This window comes from Heterodontus francisci, chromosome 18 (genome assembly GCF_036365525.1).
Source record: "Heterodontus francisci isolate sHetFra1 chromosome 18, sHetFra1.hap1, whole genome shotgun sequence".
Taxonomy (NCBI): Eukaryota; Metazoa; Chordata; class Chondrichthyes; order Heterodontiformes; family Heterodontidae; genus Heterodontus; species Heterodontus francisci.
The window spans coordinates 47,454,007-47,474,743 of record NC_090388.1 but is presented as its reverse complement, the minus strand read 5'-3'; the positions used below and the strand labels follow the sequence as shown (position 1 = coordinate 47,474,743).

At 44.8% G+C, this 20,737-nt stretch overlaps 1 protein-coding gene across 6 annotated transcripts in view; it reads right to left on the bottom strand.

Annotated features, from left to right (window-relative positions):
• The window catches only part of LOC137379599 (sodium- and chloride-dependent GABA transporter 2-like), a 77,220-nt gene that overhangs the window by 26,740 nt on the left and 29,743 nt on the right, over positions 1-20,737 (bottom strand). For all 6 annotated transcript variants that reach the window (XM_068050660.1, XM_068050658.1, XM_068050663.1 and 3 more), the window contains 6 exons: positions 18,947-19,034; positions 17,737-17,869; positions 15,912-16,046; positions 14,548-14,651; positions 14,171-14,295; positions 878-990 (listed from right to left, as the gene is read on the bottom strand). In XM_068050660.1, coding sequence (XP_067906761.1) covers positions 878-990; positions 14,171-14,295; positions 14,548-14,651; positions 15,912-16,046; positions 17,737-17,869; positions 18,947-19,034 — 698 coding nt within the window. The remainder of the gene's footprint in view (positions 1-877; positions 991-14,170; positions 14,296-14,547; positions 14,652-15,911; positions 16,047-17,736; positions 17,870-18,946; positions 19,035-20,737) is intronic.

The following is a 20,737-nucleotide window of genomic DNA, read 5'->3' as shown; positions in this document are numbered from 1 at the left end:
CTCATCTAAGGAGAACAAACCCAGCTTTTCTAGTCTCCAATTTCTGATATCCCCGAATCCCAGCACCCCTGACCTAGCGGCCTCAACACTCGATCTTCCTCTCTCCCTACCCCAACCTTTCCTGCCCTGCGGCTTCGCACCCCTGATCTCGCAGTCCCAATCTCCAACCTCCCCCGTTCCTGGCCATGTGACCATGATCTTGCGGCACAATCGCTGATCTCTCCTGCTCCCAGCCCCAACCTCCCTGATCTCTGACCCCTGATCTCATAACCCTGAAGGCAAACATTAATGGGATCATCAGGCAAAGCACACAATGGTCAGTGTCATCAAATGTGAAACAAGTTAACATAATTTAATGTTGCTACCAGAATATTTAGGGGTGGCACAGTGGCGCAGTGGTTAGCACTGTAGCCTCACAGCTCCAGCGACCCGGGTTCAGTTCTGGGTACTGCCTGTGCGGAGTTTGCAAGTTCTCCCTGTGACTGCGTGGGTTTTCCCCGGGTGCTCCGGTTTCCTCCCACAGCCAAAGACTTGCAGGTTGATAGGTAAATTGGCCGTTGTAAATTGCCCCGAGTGTAGGTAGGGAATATGGGATTACTGCAGGGTTAGTATAAATGGGTGGTTGTTGGTCGGCACAGACTCGGTGGGCCGAAGGGCCTGTTTCAGTGCTGTATCTCTAAATAAATAAAATAAAATATCTGAAACCAATCATTTTAAGAATTTCTATCAATTCAAATAAGAAACATTGGTGCGCCAGTCAGGAAAAAGATAAAATAGATGGTCATTAACTTGAAACTCAAACTCAATGCTCAGCCTAAAATCAATCGCTGTTTGGGGAAAGCAAGGAACAGTTATTTGAACCTTTTAGACCAGTTACCTGACTGTCCAGACCCAGCAGGATGATCATGATAAAGAACAAAGAGGACCAGAGCTGAGGGAAAGGTATCAATGTCAATGCCTTTGGATAGACAATAAAAGCTAGACCAGGACCTGCAGGAGAGATAGATAGCCAGACTTTAGGAAAGTATTTGCAAAATGCAATAAACCCCCCCCACCCCCCCCACAGAAATAGGAGTAAGCCATTCAGTCCTTCAAGACTGTTCCACCATCCAATGAGATAATAGCTGAACTGCATCTGAAAACTATCCACCTACCTTGGCTCCATAACCTTTTATAACCTTGTCCAGTAAAAATCTATCAATCTCAGACTTGAAATTATTAATTGAGCTAGCATCTACTGCTTTTTTTGGGAAGGAGTTCCAAACTTCTACCACCTTTTGCATGAAGAACTCTACTTTAGCCTCAACACTATCAATCCTTACCTTCCATACTTCACATGCTTCTCTTCAAGTCAGTAGGGTGCATTTCACTGCATCACCTTTCTGCTCACATTTAACCTCAAAACTTACTAGTTAGTGTCCTCACAACTACTTTTCCATCTTGGCTTCACTTGCAGCTTCTTGCTATCATCATGCACACAATAGAAAATTGCCTCTTACATCTTGAAAATTCCTAAACATGTCACATATTTACCAGTTCCACTGCAAGACAGGCTGAAACACAACTGAAGGGAGACTATGGCCAGAATTTTCGTGGCCCCTTGGAGGTGGATTTGGAAGTGGGAAGGTCCGGGAAAGTAGTAGAAATCCCCGTTGTGTTGGCTGCCCGACATGGTCCCACCTTTGGGCGGTTTCCCAGGGTTGGGCTGTCACTGGCAACCCACTTAATGAAGACAGGCAGGCAATCAATGTAATTAAGGCCTCAATCAAAGGCCATTTTCTGACATTATTCCACCATCGCATGGGCCTCCTGCTGTATTGGGAGCCTAGCAATGCTTCAGAGGTGGCCTCTCAATGGAGGGTTGGAGAGCCATACGAGGCTGAATGAAATGCCAGTAGCCGGGAGCTGCAAGGCTCAAAGAGGTCCAATTGCAGCCACAGGCAATCTTGTAGAGGGGTTCCCTGTCCACTCTGGGGCCCCTCACAGTTCTGGACCTTGTTTTTTAAACTGATTTTAGAGCCTTTCATGAGCGCATCCATTTTGAGGTGCCCTCTAGGTCTCCCGCTTCTTCAGCAGCACTTCTCCTAGTGGGGCTGCTGTACAGGCGTTCCTGTGGACCCTCCTGCATCCCTGATCCACCTACCTTCCTAACTGGATGGGAAACGCAGAGGCACCTGCTAACTGGCTGCCTCCCCTAAGATTTCGCCAGCGCACTGCTGACCTGAGCAGGGTCGGGACCCAGAAACGGCCCAAAAATGTTAAAAGTGCCAAAGATTCCACCCTACAGAGTATGAGGGAGTCCTACCACTTTGTAAACTCTGAGACCAATGGAAAACGCCTACTTTGACATTATTGACAAATTGCACACAGCATCAGGATGACAAGGCTGGAGACTTGGCACAGCAGGGTGTCTGGGCATCTTTGGTTTCTTTTCTCTTTCTACTGAACTCTCTCAGTCACCTACTCACACACAGCATGACAACCTGGTGGTACAATGTGCTGCCACTTATCTGTTGATGCTTACCCATGTCACTGTATGCTAATCCTTTTTTTCCAGATCTATCAGATGATAGACTGTGTAAATGCAAAAAAAGTGTGGTAAATAAGGTTGGTGAGCTGCAGGTGCTAACAGCCACTTGGCAATATGATGATATAATGGAAACCAGGCTCAAAAAAGGGCAGGACTGGGTACTAAATATTCCTGGATATAAGGTGTTCAGGAAAGATAGGCAAGGAAAGAAAGAAGGAGGGGTGGTGGTAATAATTAAGGAGAATATTACAGTCCTGGAGAGAGAGGAAGTCCTGGAGGAGTCAAGGACAGAATCTATTTGGTTAGAGTTAAAGAACAATCAAGGTACCATTACACAACTAGGTACATACTATAAGCCACCAACTAGTGGGAAAGATATAGAGGACCAAATTTGCAGGAAAATTACAGAGGTGCAAAAACAATAGAGTACTGATAATGGGGACATCAATAATCCTAATATAGACTGGGACTGTAATAATGTAAAGGGCATAAAGGGGGAAGAGTTTCTGAAGTGTGCTCAGAAAAATTTTCTAGATCAGTATGTTTCCATCCCAACGAAGAAGGAGGCACTTCTGGATCTGGTTCTGGGAAATGAGGTGGGTCAGGGAGATCAAGTGTCAGGGAACTTTGAGGGAACAGTAATGATAGTATGATAAGGTTTAGGTTATCCATGGAAAAGGACAAAATGCAATCTGAAGTAAAAGTACTAGATTGGAGGAGGACCAATTTTATTAGGGCGAGAACAGATCAGTCCCAGATAAATTAGAATCAAAGATGGGCAGGTAAAACTGTGACAGAATAATGGGCTGCCTTTCAAGAAGAGATAGTTCAGTTACAGTCGGCATACATGGAATGGTCAAAGTGAGTAATGGTACATTTCAGTAGGTTTTCCCTCCTCAGGCTGTGCAACTCAAATATCTGAATTATAGAATTATATAATCATAGAATGGTTACAGCACAGAAGGAGGCCATTCAGCCTGTTATATCCATGCTGGCTCTCTTCAAGAGCAACTCAGTTAATCCCACTCCCCTGCCCTTTCCCCGTAGCCCTGCAAATGTTTTCTCTTCAGGTGCTTATCCAATTCCCTTTAGAAAGGCGCGATTTTATCTGCCTTCACCATAGTTGGGCAGTGCATTCCAGATCCTAACCAATCGCTGTGTAAAAAATGTTTTTCCTCACGCGGTCATTGGTTCTTTTGCCAATCACCTTAAATCTGTGTCCTCTAGTTCTCAACGCTTCCGTCATTGGGAGCCATTCCACCCTCTCTACTCTGTCTAGGCCCCTCATGATTTTGAACACCTCCATCAAATCTTCTCTCAACCTTCTCCTCTAAGGAGAATAACCCCAGCTTCTCCAATCTATCCAAGTAACTGAAGTCCTTCATCCCTGTAAGCATTCTCGTAAATCTTTTCAGCACCATCTCCAAAGCCTTCATATGCTTCCTGAAGTGTGATGCCCAGAATTGGACACAATACTCCAGTTGAGGACGAACCAGTATTTTATAAAGATTTATCATAACTTCCTTGCTTTTTTACTCTATGCCTCTATTTAAAAAATCCAGGATCCCATATGCCTTATTAACTGCTTTCTTAACCTGCTCTACCACCTTCAATGATTTGTGCATATATACCCCCAGGTCTCTCTGTTCCTGCACCCACTTTATTGTATATTGCCTCTCTTCATTTTTTCTATCAAAATATATCACTTCACACTTCTCTGCTTTAAATTTCATCAGCCCATTCCACCAGCCTGTTTATGCCCTCTTGAAGCCTATCACTATCCTCCTCAGAATTCATAATACTTCCGAGATTTGTATCATCTGCAAATATAGAGGTAGAGATATAGACATGCTAAGTGAGTGGACAACAAGATGGCAGATGGTGTATAATGTGGGGAAGTGTGAGGTTATTCACTTTGGTAGTAAGAATAGAAAAGCAGAATATCTTTGAAAAGACGGGAAACTTGTAAATGTTGATGATCAGAGGGACTTGGGTGCACTCATACAATGAACACAGAAAGTTAACATGCAGGTACAGCGAGCCATTAGGAAGGCAAATGGCATGTTGGTTTTTTTTGCAAGGTGATTGCAGTTCAAGAAAAAGGAAGTTTTGCTACAATTGTACAGGGCTTTGGTGAGACCACACCGGGAGCGCTGTGTGCAGTTTTGGTCTCCATTGTTAAGGAAGGTTCACTTGATTAGTTCCTGGGATGAGAGTGTTGTCCTATGATGAGATGCTGAGTAAATTCTGCCTATACTCACTGGAGTTTAAAAGAATGAGAGGTGATCCGATTGAAACATACAAGATTCTGAAGCAGCTTGTTGGGGTACACACTGAAAGGCTATTTCCCCTGGCTGCGGAATCTAGAACATGGGGGCACAGTCTCAGGATAAGGGGCCAATCATTGAGGATTGAGATAAGGAGAAATTTTTTCACTCAAAGGGTTGTGAATCTTTGGAATTCTGTACCCGAGAGAGTTGTGGATGCTCCATCATGAATATATTTAAGGCTGAGATAGACAGATTTTTGGTCTTTCAGAGAAGGAAGGGATATGGGGAGTGGTTGGGAAAGTTGAGTTGAAGCCTAAGGTCAGCTATGATCCTACTGAATGACGGACCAGTCTCAAGGGGCCACATGGTCTATTCCTGCTCCTATTTCTTATGTACTTAAATTTTGAAATGGCTAGGGCATTATTGTACATCAAGAAAAGAAGTGGTCCTAGTACCGACCCCTGGGGAAACCTACTGTATACCTTCCACCCGTCTGAGAAACAACTATTCACCTCTACTCTCTGTTCCTTGTCCTTTAGCCAACTTTATCCATGCTGCCACTTTCCCTTTTATTCCATGGCCTTCAACTTTGCTGGTAAGCCTGTTACGTGGCACTTTATGAAACGTTTTTTGAAAGTCCATAAATACCACATCAATCATATTAGTCTTATCAACCCTCTCTGATATCTCATCAAAAAACTCAATCAAGTCAGTTAAACATGATTTGCCTTTATAAAATCTGTGCCCGGCTTTCCCTAGTTCATCTGCATTTGTCCAATTGACTGTTAATTGTGTCCCAGATTTTTGTCTCTAAAAGTTTTCCCAGCACCAAGGTTAAACTGACTGGCCCTGTAGTTTTTTGAACAAAGGTATAACATTTCCAATTCTCCAGTCCTCTGGCACCACCCAACTATGTAAAGAGCATTGAAAGATTATGGCCAGTGCCTCCGCAATTTCCATCCTTATTTCCCTCCGTATATACAGATGCATTTGATCTGGTCCTGGTGACTTATTAACTTTAAGTGCAACAAGCCTTTCGAAAGCTCCTCTTTATCACAGAATCACAGAACTGTTACAGTGCAGAAGGAGGCCATTTGGCTCATCGTGTCTGCACTGGCTCTCTGAAACAGCAACTCCCTCAGTTCCATTCCCCTGCCTTCTCCCCATAACCCTGCACATTCTTCCTTTTCACCTAACTGTCTAATTCCCATTTGAATGCTTCAATCGAACCTGCCTCCATTACTTTCTCAGGCAGCGCATTCCAGACCTTAACCACTCACTGCATGAAAAAGTTTTTCCTCATGTCACTTTTGCTTCTCTTACCTATTAGTTTAAACCTGTGCCCTCTCATTCTCGATCCTTTCACGAGTGGGAACAATTTCTCTCTATCTGCTCTGTCCAGACCCCTCATGATGTTGAATACCTCTATCATATCACCTCTCAGCCTTCTCTTCTCCAAGGAAAAAAGTCCTAACTTTTCCAATCTATCTTCATAACTGCAATTCTTCATCCCTGGAATCATTCTCGTGAATCTTTTCTGTACTCTCTCCAATGCCCTCATGTCTTTCCTCAAGTGCAGCGCCCAGAACTGGGCGCAATACTCCAGCTGAGGCCGAACTAGCGTCTTATACAAGTTCAATATAACTTCCTTGCTCTTCTACTCTATGCCCCTATTAATAAAGCCCAGGATACTGTATGCTTTATTAACCACTCCCTCAACCTGTACTGTCACCTTCAATGACTTATGCACATATACACATATACACTTTGCTCCTGCACCCGCTTTAGAATTGTACCCTCCATTTTATATTGTCTTTCCATGTTCTTCCTACCAAAATGAATCACTTCACATTTCTCTGCATTGAACTTCATCTGCCACCTGTCTGCCCATTCCACCAACTTGCCCCTGTCCTTTTGAAGTTCTGCACTACCCTCCCCACAGTTCGCAATGCTTCCATGCTTCGTATCATCTGCAAACCTTGAAATTGTGCCCTGTACACCATGGTCTAGGTCATTAATACATAACAGGAAAAGCAAGGGTCCCAACACTGATCCCTGGGGAACTCCACTACAAACCTTCCTCCAGCCCAAAAAACATCCTTCAACCACTACTCTTTGTTTCCTGTCACTCAGCCAATTTCGTATACATGTTGCTACCATCCCTTTTATTCCATGAGCTACAAGTTTGCTCATAAGTCTGTTGTGTGGCACTCTATCAAAAGCCTTTTGAAAGTCCATGTACACTACATCAACAGCATTGCCCTCTCATCAACCCTCTCTGTTACTTCCTCAAAAAACTCCAGCAGGTTAGTTATACATGATTTTCCCTGAAGTAATCCATGCTGGCTTTCCTTAATTAACTCGCATTTGTCCATGTGACAATTGATTTTGTCCTGAATTATTCTTTTACCAATTTGTATTATCTCAACTACCTCCTCTTTCACTATGACTTTGGCAGCATCTTCGTCTTTCGTAAAGACAAATGCAAAGTATTCATTTAGCATCTCAACAATGCCCTCCTCCTCCTTGTGTAGATCCCTTTTTGGTCCCTAATCGGCCCCATCCCTCCTCTAACTACCCTTTTACTATTTCCATGCTATAGAAAACTTTTGGATTCTCTCTCATGTTAGTTGCTAGTCTCTTCTCATACTCTCTTTTTGCCTCTCTGATTTCCTTTTTCATTTCCCTACTGAATGTTTTATATTTAGCCTGAACTCAGCTGTATTATCAATCTGGCACATGTGATATGCCCCCGTTTCTGCTTCATCTTACTCTCTATCTCTCTCGTCATCCAGGGAGCTCTGGCTTTGGTTGCCCTACATTTCTGCCCTCCAAGCACTGGCACAGAAATTAGCACCCTTTGTGGCATCAATAGTGAGTTAGAGAAATCTGCATTGGGTGATTCACTGAGCACAGATGAACAAAAGCTGGTGCAGATGGAAAGAACTGCTCAAGAAACAGCTGACCAGAAAGCCATATCCTAGCTCTGCTGAAAAGGTAAGACTTCAGAGTTTGTGGGTCTAGGCTTTAAAAGAAAGATGATTTCTGTGTACCAGCAGTCACTGAATGCATCTGACTGCCTGCCAGGGAAATTCCATAAGATGTCAGAGACTGTGGAGGATTCCATTACTAACTAGAACTAACTAGAGTCTGGTGCATGGCATCAACTACAGGCAGCCATAACATGGGTAGTTACCTCAATAGTTACTGCAGATGGCCCATTCCTACAGCAGTCTGTGGCACCAGTAATAGCGTGTCCCTTGGATAATCTTACTGAGGCCATGAAAGGTCTGGGTACAACCATCTCCTCAGTCTTGCACATCTAGGGAGACTGATTGAATAGGTCCTTGGTCAGATAGTGGATTTCTGACAATCTGCCCTCCCATAGATTAGTAGCTACTGCCTGGAAGCAGGGATAGTTGTGCAAATGATAAAGAACATGAGGCCACCCCTCAGGATGACAGCACATCTAAACCCTCATGACCCCTTTAAACAGTCTGCATCTGGGCTCTGTCAGGCCCGAGGGCCTAGAGGTCACTGATCATGTGCAATGTAAGAGCTGTAAATTGAGCCACAGCATCCTTCCACCTTGCATGCTGCAGCCTCTCATAAAAAGCACCTCATAGCAGCACTTGAGTGGGTAAGGTGACTTACAGCAGGGTGATAATTAGTGTGTAAGCATTTGAGTAAACCAGTAAAGTCAAAACCCTTTTCGAAATCTTGGGCAGAATTTTGTGCGGCCACTTGAAACAGGAATGGTGGTGTGGGGGGACAGAGAATCGTGTTGGAATTGTCCGCCTGGATATACGGCATTATGACGTCGGTTCTGGATTTAGTCAGTGGCAGGAAAACACCAAGGTGGAATCGACACTCCGCGTGAGGGGAAGATATTTTAAATTGTGGAACACTTACTTTTACTACATTAGCATCTCCTTCGTCACAATTTAATGGGGGGCTTGGGTTTAAGTGGATGACGGACGGCACTCACGTGCCTTTGGGTTCACGACCATTGAAAGCTGGTGGCACTGAGGTGAGGCTTCATTGCCACAGTGGGGAGGCAGCTATGGACAGCACTGCATCGCGGGAGAGGGGACTGCGGAGGCCATTTTTAGACTGCAGTGCTGTGCTGTCTGTGAGGGGGGTTGGGGTCTCAGGGGCTGTGCAACATGGGGCCCGGGGTCTCGGGGCCTCTGCAAAGGGAAGTCGGGTCTCAGAAGCTCTGCAAGGTGGGGTGGCTTGGGTTTGGGTGGCTGTATCAGGTGAACAAGCTGTTGGGTGAGATGTGTGTTTTCCAATACTGCTGGATGAGAGGATTGGTCATCATCAAGGGTGGGCACTAAGGGCCATCAGGGATTCTGCCGGGAAAAGTAGCAAAGCTACATCTCTGCATCGACAGCGCTCTGTAGGCCCACTGGTAACTTGGCTTTGGTCTCATACACCCTGTCTTTTTGGACCCCCGTGGTGTGATGCGGCACCTCCGATGGAGGGAGGGTGAAGAGGCAGCTCCGCCTGCCCGTGAAGCTCCATGATGAGAACAGCAGCAGCCGACGATGCCAATCAGGGCCCACCGACATCTGAGAGTGTACTGGACTCGAATCAGCTATCTCCAAATGTCTGAGCGGCATTGTCAGCGAAGAGTACACCTCTCCAGGGAGGCCATCACTGGCTTATGCATCCTGCTGCAGGACGAGTTGCGAGCTATGGGATTTGGAGGTCACCCTCTGCCAGTGGCCCTGAAGATCACAGTGGCACTAAACAATTACGCATCTGGATCATTCCAAGGATCCACCAGGGACATGTGTGGGGTCTCCCAGGCAGAAGCCCACCGCTGCATCAAACAGGTGACCAATGCCCTGTTCAAGAGGGCCAGTGAGTATGTGCACGACCGGACAGATCCTGACAGTTAGACAGGTGGCCATTGGATTCAGGGTCATTACTGGATTTCCTCGGGTGCAAAGTGTGATAGACAGCATGCATGGGGCCATCAAGGCTCCCAGGGACCAGCCAGCCGCCTTCATCAAAAGAAAGGTTTTCATTCCATCAATGTTCAACTGGCCTCCAACCACCGATAGCTTTTTCTGCAGGTGTGTGCCCACTTCCCAGGAAGAAGCCATGACGCCTACATACTTGGATAGTCCCAGGTGCCACAGCTTTTCAGGCCCCCCGCTCCTCTTCAGCTATAGATTCTCGGGGACAAGCGAAACCCATTGAAGACATGGCTACTGATGCCTGTGAGGAACCCTTGCAATACAGCAGAGGAGATGTATAACAATTGCCAAGACTCCACCTGAGCATCGAGCAGACCATTGGGCTACTGCAGATGTGATTCTGCTGTCTCGATCGATCCAGTGGAGCCCTACAGTGTGCACCCACGAGGGTCTCGTGTATCATGGTGGTCTGCTGTGCTCTGTATAATCAAGCACTGCAGATGGGGGAGGCCTTGTATGTCAATAAGATGCCTGAGTGACACTCCTCCACCAGTGAGGAGAATGCGGAGGAGGGACAGAAACGAGCAGCACTGGACATTGAAGCCCTTTTATCAAAGGCCAGGCACATTGAGCGGCAGACCAAGGAGGGAAGAGGCAATCTCATAATTACCAGCTTCCAGCCACCCTGATGTCTACTCACAGAGAAACCAATAAAGACTGACCTCAATGCATGTAGTCTGTTGCCTCCTTTCCATTTGCGTTTCATGCCTGGAGCCCAGCTGAAACATGCACTAATGCCCATGGGAGATCATATTTAAATGAGGACTGTGCCTACATTTGCAATCCCCTAAGAAGGAAGAGTGAAATCAGCAGTTTACAATTAAGGCATGATAGAATAATCACTTTTACACAATGAATGTGAATCGCTTGAGCTAAAGAACTTTATATGAGGCATCACATGTCAGATATCAAACACCCATGAACCTCAAGTATGACGAGGTTCCTCTCTTTATACATTTGTGAGTGCTCCTACACGGTGTGAACTCAGTGCGAGCAGCTGGGCTGGAGGCAATCTGCTGATCAGGCTGCCCCTTGGCCTGTGATGACTTCGGCAGCCACCCTCTGGCTGCCTGAGGCCTGGAGGGCCCTGACTAACTGAGGTATTCCTGCAGGACTCTCCTCAGGTATCGCGACTGTTGCAGCTGGGCTCACTGGCAGAGGGACTGAAGAGCTGCTATCCATTCTCAAAGCACCCTGACATGAGCCCCCAGCTGTGGAGGCCAGCCTCTCCTCCTCCCTTTCAAGGCTTACTTGAACTCCCCTTGCTCACCAGAGAAGGATGAGGAGCTGGAGAGAGTCCAGGCATCTTGTCCTTCTCTCACTTTGCCACTGTTGCATTGAGTTCAGGCCAAGATGTTATGCAGGTCTGTGTGCATCTGTTGGATCTGGCTCTCCATAAAAGTCACCAACATCTTGATGGAGGAAGCCATACGTTCACATGCCTGAGACATGGCAGCACTCATGACATGGATGGACTCCTCCATCGTCTGCTCAGGGCTGTGCATTGCCTCTGGCATCTCCATCAGATGTTGCCTTACCCCCTCTGCAATTCCAGCATACCCTCTGCTGTCGACACCAGAGGCTCGTCATCAGCCTGGAGTTCAGCATGGGCCTGGTCACTCACAGTCCTCCGACTGTCAGAGGACTTGGCTGTCCCAGCCTCAGCCCACTGCTCGGATGCATGTCCGGTGTTCTGACCAGCTTATGACCCTGAATCTACAGCCGAGCGGAAACCCACCGAGGTTAAAATATCTGCACTGGTGGAAGATGCAGGAGTGTCATGGGATGGTGCATCCTCTGAGTGCTCCTCCTCCTCAGAGGTGTACGGCTGTCCCCCTTCTGGCTAAGTCTCCTGCGGATGCCGACCTGCATAATAGAACACAAATGTGTGGGTCAGGCTGTGCAGATCTGAGCATGCCAACCATACAAGATGTGGGTCTCCAGAAGTGATCTGTATGTCAATGGAAGCCAATCCTCATTCTTTTGCATGGACACTCCAGTCTCTCCATCGGATATGGCACAGCTAATCTCTGTCCCTGCTAATTCTAATGCCACTTCCTCGGCTGTGCTGAGAGGCCAAAGATCTGGAATGCTTCCACCCATTTGAGCTGTCTCCCTCCTGCTGTGGGCCCTCTTGTCCTACAAGAAGAAAGATAGAGATAGTCGTACTTCACAGAGAGATCAACATGACATTTCTGCTCGTGTCAGCCCCTCTCATTTACTCGAATATCAGATACAGCTCATGTTGCCATCTGCTCTCAGGGGAGTTAAGGGGGGTGTGGGTTGTGAAAGAGGTTGGCCTGTGGCCAAGATGCAGCCGTGTATCTGTCAGATGAGGTGATGCCCAATCCCCTCTGGCATCGCCACTATAGCGCCTTCCTCCGCATGTCCCGCTTCCTCCTGTGTAGCCACTTGCAATCACTAAAAAGGAGACAGGTGTGGAGCACTCACCTTGGCAGAACACAGGAGTTTGTTGACCCTCTTGAGGCACTGTACCCAGTCTTGGGGGTGACCCCATGGCTGCTGACCTCCTCAGCGATCTCCATCCAGGCTTGGTTGGTCAGGCTGCAGGATCTCTTCTTGCCATCCCTGGGGAAGACGTCCTGCATTTCCCTTGCAGCCTGGAGGAGAATCTGGAGGGTGGCATCAATAAATCCTGGGGCCATCCTATGTCTTGGCTCGGCCATTCTGTGGGATCTGCCTCGGTGGTTGGAGGGTCCACAGTCAAGGCAAAACAGGTCCCAGTTTGGAGCAGCAAGCAGCAAAGGAATGCAAGAGGCAATGCAAGCAGGGCTGGCAGGGCTTTAAGCACGGTGCCAGCACTTGCTCCGGAGTCATCTGATGCAATATTCAGCGTCTCGCCTCCTGTGTGTGATTGTGGGTGGGGGGGGGGGGGGTGCATGCGCCTCCATTATGCAAATTGGCTGCCCACTGACTGATCGCAGTGGGTTGGCTGCCCACATGACAAACAGGAATAGTGCCTATTTCCAGGTCTACTGCTGGGACCTGCAGTGTGCTCACTAAATTCATTCCCTTGTGTGTAAAGAGTGTTTCAGCAGTAGCTCGTGATATCAGTTGATATGTATACAAATGGCTGCTCTTTATTGTTGGGTAGCAGGACTGGGAGAAATGCTGGGCATAGTTAATACATGGCAGCAGGGATTGTTTGTCTGAAGTGCTTTTCAATGAACTGCTACCAAAGATCTCTGGTTGCAGAAACTGCTTGGCTTCCTTTGCTATCCTGTAATCAGTGTCCTCTCCCAAATGCCAGGAAAGACCTGCATAATACAATGCTGGTGATCAGTGACATGGACTTGCAGCCCTTGCAATGGGATCACAAGAAGATCTCACAAGGCAACATTGGTGTAGTCAATGTTGCTTTGGATGTGATGTGATCCGACAATCTATGCAAACTCCACACTCCTATCCAGTTGCTTACAATGTCCATGGAAAAAGTGATGAAAGTATTTTAACAAGCATCAATCATCTGTTTAATGCAAGGATAAACAGCACATGGACTCATGTTACTGATTTGCCACATGTCAACCTGGAAGGAGCCAAAGGCAAAGAAGTTGAAGGCTGTAGCAATCTTGACTGTAACAAGCAATGTTATGCTCGCTGTGACGGTCATTACAGGTCTTGTTGCAGGAGGCGAGACAACTCTCTCACAGACTCTATAATGAAGCGAAGCGTCCTAATGTTCTGCTCTTCAGGGAACTGCAGGTATGCTGTCCTGGGCCTACAAACTCTGTTGGGAGTGTAAGGACTTCTTCAAGAATATCTCCTTCTTTCCGCTCTCCCTAAAGCTGCAGTTCTGTTTGCCTCCTGGCTCCGCTGCTTCTCCTTCTCATCTGGTCACTGTGGAATTCCCAGAAGGACTCTTCCCGTGAAAAAATAAGTATGATGCAACAAGTCCCTGAAGAGTTCAGAATGTTCTACAGCAAATAAAAGCACTTTCATATATTTTAAATAGCAAAAAAAGAAACTAATAATGAGCAAGATATCTGCTGAAACTTTCTATAGTTTCCTAAGGCCAGCTGAAGATCCTGGTGGTAGCAATGTGTGCAGAGTTCAAAATGGCACTGGGTTCCTGACCCTGATTTGAATATATGAATGAGACACCTGCCCGTTTCCACGGGAGTTCTAGCCACCTAGAGCTAGCTCTGCTCAAAAATCAGAAGGGGCTGAAACCAAGTGGTAAGATGGTGCTTCAACCACATACACTATTTAAGTCCAGTAACTGCCCCGTGTTTAAGCACAAATGGGGCAACAGAGATACATAAGTTGCTCCCCCCATCATTCACTAATATCTTCACTCCCAAATTAAATGAATTTCATAAACATAACTTTGACATTGAATTTAAAATAAGAGAACTCCCTACCAGAGTCAGCCACCTCAGAAATGGGCACTCCTTCATCATAGGCCATAAATCCCAGGACAGAAAAGATGGCAAATCCAGACACAAAGCTGGTTCCACTGTTCAAGGCACACAATAATAAACAATCTCTGAGGATAAGAGAGGGAATGGAATCAGAAGACCTCGACAGCTTTATAAACAGCAACTTTGTAGTAGGATGGAATTGTGAACAATAATAACGTTTATTTTCACAATATTAATGGGGGCATCGCTGGGGTTATACTAGGAGTGAACACATGGAGTGGAATTAATCTTAGAACACATTTCTAAATCACGTTTCTGTTACAAACTCAAGAAACATTGCAATTGTAAAGGATGATATTAGGTAAGCAGCAGAATACCGGTAACAGTTATTATTGAAGTCATTGTAGCTTCCCAAAGCAATGAGGATACCCAGACAAACAGCAAAACTAAAGAAGATCTGGGTACCAGCATCCATCCAGACCTGTTGAAGACAAAGAAGAAGTGACCATATACACAACTGTTACTAGTCTCATTTACATACACAATCACAAATAAACATACCTTTCAAATCAATTCAATAGTGCATCAAAAAAAGGTTTCTTAACAAAAAATGAGCTTCACAGCTGTCATAAAATTTGGAGAGCATGCAGGAACTGTTGAACAGTAAGCAAGCTTTCTCCCATATTTGCCTCAAAAGGGCCATTCCATTGGTGGAAGAATAATGGCTCGGCCCACAGTCCATCCTAATTATATGGGGATACGGTCTGTTGAATATGTGAGCCGGGTAAGTCACACTAGTAAAGGTGCCTTCAGTCGGGCCTTCTTCAACTTCTGATAGAATGTCAGAGAAGTGCCTTGCTGCTCTGATGACAGACAGGAGGCCCTGGAAGGACAAAATGAATATGCAAGTGAATTTCTTAGGGAAGATAATCCATCCCTCTGGGGTGGATTATCTTTTCACTACTAAAGGTTTGGGGCCTTCGTAGGACCCTCTACTGAACTCAAGCTAGCTCTCAACTGGTGAGAGCTGCTTTGAGGTTTTAAAAGTGTAGAATGAGTGGGTTTCCTGGTGTAGTCTGGGCACTACACCAGAAACACCCCTTTGACATTCGATGTGGGAGTTGGGGTGGGACCCAGGGCTGGTGGAAGATCCTAAGACTAGATAGAAGAAACAGTGCAGAATATCACAGGACCACGTTCTGGCTACAAAGGAGGCAATCTACCTCCTCGCTATCCTAGCCCTGGATTGAAATTTCACAGCCAACATCTCTCTCTGTTAGAATTGCTCTTATCTCTCTTTCTATTGACACAATTGTGGCCATTGCCCTTCTGAACTCTTGCTCCTCCAAAAAAAGGTGGAAGTGGGCAGTCTTTGTGATGGAGGGAATATGGCATAGGAAGCTAAGCTCAGGGTTAAGTAGGACTTTGAGGTTGCATAAATCTGGGTCAGCTAGAGGCAATAGTTGAAAAGCCGAATGAAATCAGTGGTGAGAGTGGGGAATTTGGTACCAACTTCTAGCTGAGCGTATGCACAATCATGAAATCAAGGCTTTTGGCTTTGTAACAGCAGTTGCAAAATAAAGAAAATAACTGACAATCAATGAAACGTATTTGCTTTCCAGGGGTTTATCCCATTCATCGTTTCGTCCATGTTATAATATCGCACACTGTGATGTAAAAATATATTGCACGTGCAGCAACTCTTCACACAAATATTAAATGTATCTATTGATTCATTTACCTGAGGGTCAGCCAGCCTGGATATATCAGGGTACAAATAGAACTTGATTCCCTCAGCTGCACCTGGCAATGTCACTCCCCTGATTAGAAGGATAGCCAGCATCACGTAGGGAAAGGTAGCAGTGAAATAAACAACCTGAAAAAGAAAATAAACAACAGAATGAAAATGGTTGCTGACTCCAGCTGTGGACAAACACAATGGAACTGAAAATCCTCAGACACACACTGTGTCACTGCCCTCTGCTCCTAAGGCTGATGTAGAATCAAGAATCAGAGCAGGGTCATCTGATCGTAATCATTTTGGCAGATGCCTATGTCAGTGTGAGTGCATCTTGGTGTCTGATGGCGATCTAGAAGATGTAGTGCCAGATACTCACATGAAAATGTCGCTGGCAAATTCTCCAAAAAGATGCAAGTTTACAGGTCATTGGTCCCTCTTTGTTAGAGGCCTAATAGTAAAATTAGTAATTGGGTGGAGAAACAATGGCTTGGAAATTTCTGGATTCATCCCTGCCCCAAAATCCTAGTGGGGATTCCAAACAGCTCCTCTTCTGGGCAGAGATAGGAAAGAAAGGATATTGGCTGTGAGGAAATTCATGGCAAATATACTTTTTCCCATTTAGATTAACTAGTGTCAGAGAAACCAGATGATTAATATAGGGGAGCTGAAGCTGTCTAGATTTGCACCGTCCGCTTATTCACATCTGGGGTTTGCGCAGAAGTAAGAGAGGAGTACAATTTGACAGATGTGCCTTGAAAGTGCCTTAAATCTGTGCTGGCACCCCTTCTGCAGCTTTGGTGAAAGTGTCCGTAAAAAAGCATAAAGTCTGACAATTCACAGGGCACTAACAGAAATGCTGCCTTTACTGAGACAGCAATGTTGAAAGGGCCCAGATGAGAATGTATACCACCTTTGTGCCTGAGGGGCATTGTCCTCAATGACATATAGTAAGGGCTGTAAAAGAAGAGGGGGTTGAACAGGTAAGTGCAATCTCTGAAGCTAAAAGAACTGCTTTCCAGATGAGGAAGAAAGATACTTGAGAAGTTTGCCAAGGTACTTTAATCTTCATTTTGCACTGATTTGCAATGCTATACTGCAACACACAAATTCCCTTTCACCTTCATACTCACCCAAAGTGCCTTCTTATATTTGCATAATCCTTGCCTAGAACCCTTTCACTAATTGTGCATAGGACCATTAAAGGCTCCACTCAGTACCTTTTTGCCTGGGGAACCTGACCTAGAAATGTTTCTGCATAGTGTTGCTCAAGTGACGGTAACAAGTTTACATGTTGTGTCTTTAGTTCTGACTCTTCTGTGTGCTCCTTCCTCTGCTGCTATTGGTCCATTTCTTCTTTTCCTTTATCTACAGAAAAGCTTGAAACATCCCTTCAGAAATGTTTATGGTGTAGGTCAAATTGCCTTGGCCAGCAAAAATATCTGCCTGCATTGGCGTGGGGAAGTCCAGTTCCCAAACAAATGTCTCCAAATAGCTGCTGTATATAAAGCAGTACTAATAAATTCCCAAACTCTCACAAGTCAAAAAAAAATGCCAAAAATATAAACTGGCATAATAAACAAGAAGCAACATGGACATCAAAATTGGATACACTATCAATGGTCTGAAAATTCTTGGATTTCCAATGTGGCAGCATAGGTTAGTGTTAGGGTGGGACTTACACCTGCTGAAATTGGAGATAGTTGATCCAGTCAGAAATGCTAGCTTAAAGGAACCCACCCCGTACTAACTTTGCCCTCACATGTTATTCCCGGTGCATTTTAATCTCTGGCAAACTTTAAAATAATTTATCACGTTACTCCCTTACCTTGCCAGTGGATTTAACTCCCTTCCAGATACAGAGAAAGCAGATAATCCACATCAGAAGAAGGCAAAGTGCTACCTGCCAGTGGACAGTACCTATATGGTCAATCCCATTTGACAACCTCAGGACACGTTTCCTATTTAGAACAAGAAAAGCTACATGAAATAGAGTTATGGTTGTTCCTTATTTAATAACATTACATTCTGACACACTCTTTTGATAAAGATGTGCTTAAAATCCTTCCTGTTCATAATCTACAGGATCTATGGTATAGCACCCAACCAACCAGCAGCAGCATTGAGGAAGGGGAGGGGTAGATACCAATGCCTGAACACCCACTTACCAACAATTACATTTATACTTATTATTTACTCTTCTTTTAAATACTCAGTCTTTACTCAGGTTTTACTTTCCTCTGCCCAGTGAAGGTTACTGAGTGAATGGTTAGTACTGTCCCTCCATTCTTAACCTCTCTCGCACAATCCCCATATTATGATGTCAAGCTTTTTATCTCCAAGAGCATTATACAGTGCCAGGCAGAGATGTTAAGGTGGAAACACTAACAGATAATGGCTAGATATGTGGAACTGCTCTCAGTTTCTTGCAATCATCCCTTGTTCAAAAATTGAGGCTGTCCTTGGAACCAATCTTTGTGTAATGTGAAAATGACATAGCCAATCACCTTGTGAGCAAAAATATAAGAGATACAATGTTAAAATGAAGTCAAAAAGCTAGGCAAAGTATAACTAATGACTGCTGGATCTTCTACAGTAATGGCCTTACTCTCTGTCACCTGAAATGCCAAGAGAGTGGGGAATGGGAAGCAGGAGGTGTCATGTGCCAAGTGAAGGATTAGGTGGCCTTTTAAAATACAATCCTTGTTCAAATAGGAAGGCTATTTGTACATTTCTCATATTCTCAGTGGCCATTTGATATTAATCAGGAATGTTCAATATTGGCTTTGAAATTACACTGAAATTAACAGCAGGGAGTTGAATTTCAGATGAGAGTAAGTGTTCCTATAGTGATATCCTAGGGTATCATTTCACGACCATTGAGTTTACTTCAATTTTGGAGTTCCTGGCCCATATCCATAAGGAAATGCCCCCAATACAACGTACAAATTCCCATCCTTTCTAGAGACCATCTAGCTCCTTCTTAATTGACACATGCACTGGCATTTCACTGGTAGTAGCAATTCAGCTTTACTTACTCCCAGAACTCAGTAACAGGTGAAGTGGCATTTTCTCTTTTTGTCCAGTTGTTAGCTGATGAGTTCTTTGGAAATTGCATACAGTTATCTGTAAATCCACAAGGAATACAATTAGGTGTTGACAAAATCTGCTGGGAATATCAAACAAAGAAAAGGGTTCCTTGCTTCTAGAGATTAGAAAATTGGACTACTCTGGCACTGGCTTCAGTGAAGGTGGCCATCTGCTCCAGAAAGAATTACTCTTCTTTGCAGGATCTTCAAATTTGACTAATTTAATGGAACTGTTCTGAAGTGGAGCCTTTTGTCACAGCTAATTCTTCCCTGTTCAGCATTAGATTTTAGTGCAGGCAGCAGTCCTTTGGGAGCTGCTCTTGCCAGATAGTATGATGAAACCAGCTGCACTATAATATCCATCAGGTAGATTAGCATGTGAAGCATGGTTAAAATGGGTAGATTCATGATCTTTGGATCACCTAAGGATGGGAACTTAAGTATGCTTTTATCCAGATTTAATTTTTTTTAAATATTTTATTTGCATTTAAAACATTCTCTACTTTAGGGTGTTTCATCGTAGTATTTAACTCCAACACATCAAAACTAGCATCTGGTCTAGTCTGAGTACACAACCAGTTTAACCGACCAATTCAAATTTCCCAGTACCACCCCATAAGAAATTGTCAACATGCATCATGAAGATGCCTGAAAGTTTCTCTTTATGGTACTAAGTTGAATACAACCTATTTTCAGCAAAACAGATATCACCGAAAAATACCAGACTCTGCAAACATCATTCAGGCATAGATGCCTTTGTTTAGTTTCCATAGTTTTCCTTCTGCATCTGCTGCCTCTTTGGGTGCTTTCACTTCTCTCTGAAAAGTATCTTACTGCAGAAACTGGACTTTTATATCAATTGATCTACACTCCCAATGAATATGTGGCCAAAAGATTTTCAAGGTTACTGGAGAGCCCACTCTAACACCTGTATCACCCAGTCCCTCTTCAATACCCTTTGTTTCAGACTTTTAAATCCCACCTGCAAGGTTCTTTTCAGTACAAATCCACCTATGTGACAAAACTGGCTGCCCCTTATCTGGTAGCTCAGAATAAACTCCAAACTCTTCCAACTATTTAATTCCCTCTGTTTTGCCTCTCATCAGTTCATTCTCAAGTTTATTGGCAGCCACTAAAACTTCATGATTATGCGGACTTCTGCTCTTAGTTCTGCAGCCCTTATTTAATTGTGTAATCTATTCAAGCTACAGCCTCTATTTGCAGTTTTATGCCTGTCGAGACTACTACTGCAAGATCTCCTTCTCTCACTATTGCAGGGTCTTTCTCCAGTACGGGGTCATTTTCTGACGCAAGAGTTACTTTTGGATCGACAATCAGTACTTGCACTGTGTTTTCTTACTCTCCACTCTTTCACCTCATGCTGCCAGTCCATGGACTTTGCTTCTTAGCCATCATCATAAAGATTCAACCAATATTTAAACTTGCCCGTAGCTTTTCCTGCACGTCCCACAGTTGTTGCATCCCTCCATCACTAGACCCTCTGGAATATATGTCAACCAAGTACTCACTCTGGGCAATTGGCCTTTGGATGTGATAGCTCTGACATGTGTGTCATGATCACTCATATTACCGTGATCCAGCCCTTGTTCTACCCCATTCTATTTCTCAGGACTCTCATCAAAAAAAAACACATTAGCACTTGTGGTACAAGGTCTGAGATTTTGTAATTAATTCCAATATGTCTTATCCCGAAAGTGTCACAACCACATCCACTCATGC